Raw genomic sequence first — 7,608 nt, 5'->3', positions numbered from 1 at the left:
AGAAGGACTTCCTCCCCCATTCGGTATCCTGTGTCTGGCATTCTGTTTCCACTGCCTAGTTTCATTACCTTACATTTACTCGGGTTGAACCTTAATAGCCATTTGTTGAACCAATCATTCAGTCTGTCTAGGTCATCTGGTAGCCTCATACTATCTTCCTCCGTCTTAATTCTCTTCATAATTTTTGCATCATCAGCAAACAATGAGATGAATAATTTTATACCATCTGGAAGATCATTTACATATATATAAGAAACAGTATGGGTCCAAGAACTGGACCCATACTGGACGTCACCTGTATGGGTCCAGTCCTTGGACCCATACAGTATGGGTCCAGTCCATACAGGACTGGAGTCCCCTGGACGTCACCAGTGGAGTCCCTGCGGGACTCTACTGGTGACGTCTCGCCAATCTGAGACCTCACCCCTCACAGTGACTCACTGTCTTCTGTTACTTAGGTACTCTCTTATCCAATGGAGTACCTTACCTTTCACTCCTGCCTGCATCTCCAGCTTTCGCACTAGTTTCTGGTGTGGAACTGTGTCAAAGGCTTTCTGGCAATCTAAAAATATGCAGTCTGCCCACCCCTCTCTTTCTTGTCTGATGTTTGTTGCCTGATCGTAGAATTCAATTAGTCCTGTGAGGCATGACTTGCCATCCCTGAAACCATGTTGGTGTTGTGACACAAAGTTTCTTCGCTCCAGATGTTCCACTAGCTTTTTTCGCACAATTTTCTCTATTAACTTGCATGGTATGTAAGTTAGGGACACTGGCCTGTAGTTCAGTGCCTCCTGTCTATCCCCCTTCTTGTATATCGGGACTACGTTTGCCATCTTCCAAATTTTTGGCAGTTCACCTGTTACCAGTGATTTGTTATATACACCATGGAGTGGGGCAGGCACAGTGCTTCTGCTCCTTCCTTTAGTATCCATGGTGATATTCCATCCAGGCCTATAGCCTTTGTCACATCTAACTCTAGCAAAAGCTTCCTTACATCCCCACTGGTAATCTCAAATTCCCCTAGTGGTGCCTGGTTAACTATTACTTCCCTTATCTCTGGAACTTCTCCTTGCTCCAATGTGAAAACTTCCTGGAATTTCCTATCGAGTTCCTCGCACACTTCTTTGTCGTTTGTAGTGAATCTGTCTGCCCCTATCCTCAGTTTCATTACCTGTTCCTTCACTGTTGTCTTTCTCCTGATGTGGCTGTGTAGCCTGTTGAACGACTTAATCAAACTAGAAATGCTCTACAAATCAAGGGACCCAGATTGTGGAATGACCTTCCCAACCATGTTAAAGACTGTACCTCTCTCAACCAGTTTAAGATAAAAACGAAGCTATACCTAATAAATTCCCTGTAACCTACCTTACCCCTCTAATGTCTGGTTTTTTTTAAGAGCGCTGTTTGTCGACATAATTGTATTTGTGCTGCTTTTTCAGCTATGTTTTCATTCCATGTTTTCATTTTACTCTTTATGCTCAATTAGTATTAAGCTTTAGTCATTTAAGTTTTTTATGCCCGAAACGCTTTGCGTAATAGTGGCTTTAGGCATTGTGTGTACTAGCCCTAACTATTAATCCATCACTCTTTGTCAAATCTCTTTTATGTATGTACCTTACCTAATTTTTTTTTTTAAGTACTCAAGTACTCCTTCGCCAGGTTGTCAGACACCACTGAAGAGGACAATAATATAATATAATATAAATATATATATAAACACGTTGTACTGAACGGGGTGAAAATAGCCTGAGGTGCGTCATCCCTTTGTGTGTATTTATACTGTACCTCAATAAACTTATTTCAATTACCAGGTCATGTGCCGGAATTAATGTAATGTACACATGTTCACAGCTAGTTGTATTCACTAGTGAAATGTTTCTTCTATTATAACTTAACTATATTAAAGGAAATAAAAGGTTTATTACAAAAAGGAGTTTAAATCTAAATGCTAAATCAGAAATATTTAAGGAAAGCTCTGACGTCGAAGTTGATGACGTCAGAGTGTAGGGCTGAAGGCCAGTGACGTCAGCGGCGGTGACGTCACTGGCCGCAGGATATGACACCAGACAATTAGCGTCAAGACGCTAAACAATACTCGCCTTGGTCTACCACATTGACAATAAGTAAACTTCCCTGTAGACTGCAACGCCATAGTAACTGCAAGCAAGTTAACAGCTGTCAAATAACTATAGATAAAGGGTAGACGAGATGGAAAGACCTTTAAGGGTAGACCTTTGTAGACATCAAGGCAAATGGGGGGGGACGGGTCATTCGACAAGCCGCCGGCTTGCCGTCCTCGTCGAGGCCACTAGTGTTAGTGTCTCTCAGGTAAACACAGGTAAATAAAGCCATTTATATATGTTATAGTCACCCTCGTCACCAGAGATCATTTTCTCTGAAGCGTGCAGACGATGCCTCAACTGTTTTGAACCGTCGCCACCTCACTAATTTAATATATACTTGCTTCTTAAGGCTCTCTAAGGTGGTGTAGCGGTCGTCTGTAAGCTCCTGCTTGTGGCCAGGGGGCTGCCTCGCCATACAGTACAAGTTAAGACTCGAGCCATCACTAGGAAAGTCTTTAAGGAAAGCTTTCAAGTAGTGGTGGTCCAAGGCCAGGGAGGCTGGGGGGAGCTTGGTCAAGTGTGTGTGTGTGTGAACACTCGCGGCTCAGAGTAAACAAACACCTGGCTTGGCTTACCGGGAGGTGGAGGCTTTGTGTGTATGTGTGTGTGTGTTTGTGTGAGTGGGAGGAGAGGAGCGACACGGTCACTGGGAGACCCACCGTGGGAGACTGGGACCTGCTCCCACCCACGGCCACGCCGGGGCCTCGCTGGCCACCCACACTTTACAACTAGTTTCTTTTTATTCATTCCTATTCATAATGATAATACTTGTATCATGGTGTTTCATTTTGTAATATCCCTTGCAAAAATATACGGTGCATATTGTATAATTATATAGGTTGATTTTCAACCTAAATGGCGCATTTGTTAGTTTATAAATATAATGCGGAAGATGCCAGCGCGTAATATCTGCGGATGTGTCAGGATCTTCGCTGTTTACAAGTAGCGTTACATAGCTGAGTCATGTTAATGACAGACGTCAGGAGATCCTACTAATGGTTCTAAATTAGAATGTAAGAGTGATCACTAATGTATAATATTAGGTGTGCTTAGTGTCGCTAAAACTGACTGGAATGAAGGCATCGGTCAGCCATGTTGAAACGCCTTCTCTGTTTACATGCATCACAATTCTTTACTTTTATAAATATCTATAAATTAGACCAATTAAGTGGCATAAAATACTTTGTTTTGTAACATCATTTACTCACGGATATTGGAAGACGTTCTCATACTCTACCCAAACCAGCTACATTAATTATATTAATAATAATAATTACTGTATTATAATATTAGATTCGACTCACATAGTAGGAAATGTATATGTTTATCTCTCAGAATGTTCGGTAATACATTTATTTTTCAAATACTGTACTTATTTTTAAAGTTGAGGATGGCCATTGGCTTTAACCACGTTTTTCGTGAATTGTACTTGCCGACCGCCCGTACAAAGTGCGAAGACTTTCTCACATCTCTACTCTTGTGTGTCCAGCTTCCACTATTGTCCCCTTGTCCTACTGCTTTTTAATTTAAATAGGATTCCTTTATCCACTTTACCTATTTTTCCTCAAGATCTTATACATAGTTATCATATCCTCGCATTTCTTTTTTCCTTCAAGGTTGAGGCACTTTTTTTAAATCTGCTCTCAAAGTTGAGATCTCCCAATTATGCTATATCTAGTTACAAACCTCTGAACTTTCTCAAGTTTCTTTTTATGCTTCAAAAGGTGTGGTTTCTATGCTGAAGCTGCATACTCAGATAATAGTTTACTTAGGCATTGTGTATGGACTTTAACCCCTTTTTGTTTCATTTTTAAATGTTATGCTTACTAACCTCCGTTGTTGTTGTTATAGATTAAGCTACTCGGAACAAGTTCCAAGTAGCACGGGCTATGGTGAGCCCGTAGTGGACTTACCTGGCACAGGAGCGGTGCTGAGGCTAACCTCCTATATGCTGGTTATATTATCCTGTTCAGACGAGCTTCTGGTGACCTAACCAGGGTTTAAACCTGCATTGTCAGAGCTCAACCCCTGGTATCATACAGTACCAATACCACATCACCAACAATTGCTTATAAGGCTTGGTTCATCCTGAAGCTTACCGAGCTCCATTACGAACCAATCCCAGACAACATATGTGATGCAATTTGGGCAGTTTTTCATCAATACAAAATAGAACTCGAAACAATGGACATAAATTGGTTAAGTTTAGATTTCGAAAGTCGTGGGTAAATACTGGTTTGCAAACAGGGTTGTTCATTCATGGAACAAATTACAGAATAACATAATATGACGTAGGATTGGTGGATCGTTTCCAGCAGTTTGGATGGTTATAAACAGGAACTGCCTTGTGTATGCCAATAGGCATTCTGTAGTTTCCTTAATTCTTATTCACTTGCACCTTTCAGGCATCATGAAGTGGGGTGGCCACAGATTAAACCATCCATCACATGGGAAGCCTTCCAGCAGGTGAAGTCAATGGTTTGTATGGGCATAGTGTGTGCTCTGCTAAACAGGTTTATCTTTTAGTTGGCAACATTTTTGAGGGGAAAAGGGAAACTTATTACAAGGGCAGGTCTTGTGCATAGGGAGTGGTGAAGTGTGCTCATACCAACTACAGATTTGAGTCATATTATTTCTGAAAACTAATTTAAATTTTATGTAATATACTGCACTAAGACATTTATATTCTTTCAATTAAGTTTTATAATTACTGTACTATTTACCTGTTGCCCAGCTTACACATTTTTTTGCCATTCTAGGTAGCCAAAAAAACTCACTAACAGGTAAATCTATTTTAATTACACACTATATATAATGTACCACCTGTTCAAGTGATACCATCATGATGTGATTTGGAAAACAATAGTTTGTTTTAATTAAGTTGAAAACAATAATGTTAATTGTAGTTTTATTATATTATCATAATTCTTCTCTGGAGAAAAGTTGCTGGCATGTTTCCACTATCATGACCATGGTGGAAGAGGGGTACAGACATAAAAATAAATGTTCAATTAATAACAGACATTATCATGCCAGCCAACAGCTTTGAAGATAACAGAGGTGCCACAATACTTAATCAAATTATATGGACTAAGTTCAGTGATCATGGAGACATGTTAAGAAACATTGAATAAGACACACAGGAAACTATTAGAAAGCTATCTATGTTGGAACTGAAAACAACAGGTACAGGAGTCCTCGATATGACTTAAAGTGTCTGACCAGCTGGAAGCCTTTGTTGCTGACTCTTAAGAAGGCCTATATACAGTATGAGGAAATATAAGAATATCTTTAACCTCAATTCACACTAAAAGAAATGGAGTAGAAGCAGAGCTTGTAGGAATAGGAAGCAAGGAGGTTGTGAGGTGTTTACTGTGGCACTGAAGCAGACTAGTAGAGACCACAGATTCCTGGAGAGTAGCCTTTTCTCCTAGCTCCAGATAATTTACCTCATAGTGCCTGGTTAGGAACTAGATTTGGGTTACCTCTATATATACTTGATCATGATCCAGACAGAATGAAATGTCAATACTTTTCAGATTCATGGGTTGAGTATAAGATGAGTTGAAACTTGATGTGGCTAGAAGGCTCCATGAAGGAGTAGTAGTGCCAATCATTATGTACAGTTGCAAGAAGATGGTGTGGTACGAAGATACAAAATTAGTAGTATAGCATGCATCGATAATCTGAGAAGCATGTTAAGAGTACAGAATAAAAATTATATCTAAAGATGTAGAATGCAAAAATCAATAACAGTAAGATTGAGGAAAGCATACTGAGAGGGTCTGAGTATGTTGAAACAATTGTTGATAGTTGACTGCTGGAGAGTGCATTCAAGTGCAGGAGGAGGAGAGAAAAACCTGAAAGAAGGTTTGCAGACAAGGAAGAATAGAAGGAAGTAAAGAGCACAAATAATGCACAAGATATGGTAAAGGACATGGCTGGGTGGAAGCAGTTTGTAAAAAAAAAAAAGAGTGAATGCATCTGTATGTACTGTACAGGACAATTCTTGTGTAGTTATGAGGGTGCTGCTACGTAATGTAATGATAAAATGAATGAACAAGTGAAATTATATTTTTTTTTATACATGTAGGCTACTCTTGCCATAGTACATATTCACTATCTCCAAGTCAATGTATCCACACCACAGGAAAATGGAAAATGGGTTAATGATAATGTATGTATATACAGGATTTAAATGGTCTCTTGACTTGCATATCTGTATAAAGATTGTAACATTTGACAGACTCATGTATTTGGTATAGAAGTCAATCACCAAATACAATAGACCAACTTATTACTTATATATATCAAGTGAGTAAATACTCCTCAACCCTTCCGTGACCAAACTCCTTACATTTCAGCATGTGGGGCCCGAGTCTAACACACAAGTCCATGCTTTGATAACAGCACAACTCGGGAGCTTTTGCAATTGTCTCTATTAGTGGTCTCTTCGAGTTTGTAGTCCTATACTACTGTATATGTACACAACATTAATTTGTGTGTTTATCTACGTATCCTTGACCGGTTCCTGGAATTTATTGGCAAGTCAAACAGTTCATTATCACCATTACTATCAGGTCCAGCATTTTTCTGCATAGTTCTTTCATCAAGCATTCGCGTTACATCTGGATTCTCTTCAAACCATGCATTACGTAGTGGGTTCTCTGCAACGTCATGTGCAACCAGATCCCTGCCTCCTATGATTCTTGGCAATGATGTCATTTCACTTATATTCTGAAAAAAAATGTAAAGGCATAAAATTATGTACTGTAAGAGCTCGCTAATCTGGACCCATTAACGTGGACCTTTGGGTAATCCAGACAAAATCCGGGTTACTGAGAGATCAGCCAGGGTTACGGAACAACATTGGAAGACCTATGCTCACCAGAAGAACCCTCAGCAGCTGGCAGTCAAAACTGACCATGTCAATCTACCCTAACCATGAAAGTTGATGTACCACATCAATTTATCACAATGATGTACCACAACTTTTTGTACCACAACTAACATAATTCATATTTCCATATACTTTATTGTATGTGGAAATATGAATATTTCCACATACAATACAGTATGTGGAAATATGAATTATGTTGGTTGTGGTACAAAAATATTGTGAATGTGCTCATTTTTGGACCTTCCCAGTAAGAATTCCTGCTAATCTGGATGTCTAGCAAACTCAAGAGATGGGGGGTGGGTACATATGATTTACATTAGCGAGCATTGTAAGTACAACAAAAATTTGAGTCAATCGACATTATGTCTCACATAGCTGAAAATAAAATACAGTATTATGTACTCTTACTAGGCAGCCCACAAAATCCATTTTAAAGAAGTGAACCTACAATAACTGTAAGAAAGACGATCTAGATGAGACATGGCCACAACACAAGATACTGAGACAAACTGAACAAGGAAAGACTTTTCAAAATTAGAAGTGAGATTAGAAGCTACACAAGAAAAACGTGAAACACAATGCCGA

General features: G+C 39.4%; 2 protein-coding genes across 5 annotated transcripts in view; both read right to left on the bottom strand.

Moving 5' to 3' along the window:
* LOC123757229 (uncharacterized) overlaps positions 1–2,830 on the bottom strand; it is a 58,260-nt gene extending 55,430 nt beyond the window's left edge. The window contains exon 1 of one of the 4 annotated variants that reach the window (XM_045740719.2): positions 2,699–2,830. The gene's annotated coding sequence lies outside the window, so the exon portion shown is untranslated. Of the gene's footprint in view, positions 1–2,371; positions 2,391–2,464 lie in introns of those variants that run through there. The other 3 variants (XM_045740721.2, XM_069323753.1, XM_045740720.2) reach the window with 3 other exon arrangements.
* Positions 2,831–4,902: 2,072 nt separating this feature from the next.
* nbs (nibrin) overlaps positions 4,903–7,608 on the bottom strand; it is a 42,903-nt gene continuing 40,197 nt past the window's right edge. Inside the window, exon 14 of the mRNA XM_045740723.2 lies at positions 4,903–6,860. Coding sequence (XP_045596679.2) covers positions 6,630–6,860 — 231 coding nt within the window. The 3' untranslated portion in view covers positions 4,903–6,629. The remainder of the gene's footprint in view (positions 6,861–7,608) is intronic.

Source organism: Procambarus clarkii, chromosome 13 (assembly GCF_040958095.1).
Source record: "Procambarus clarkii isolate CNS0578487 chromosome 13, FALCON_Pclarkii_2.0, whole genome shotgun sequence".
NCBI lineage: Eukaryota > Metazoa > Arthropoda > Malacostraca > Decapoda > Cambaridae > Procambarus > Procambarus clarkii.
The sequence above is the reverse complement of the archived record's forward strand: the minus strand, read 5'-3'. Positions and strand labels throughout refer to the sequence as shown.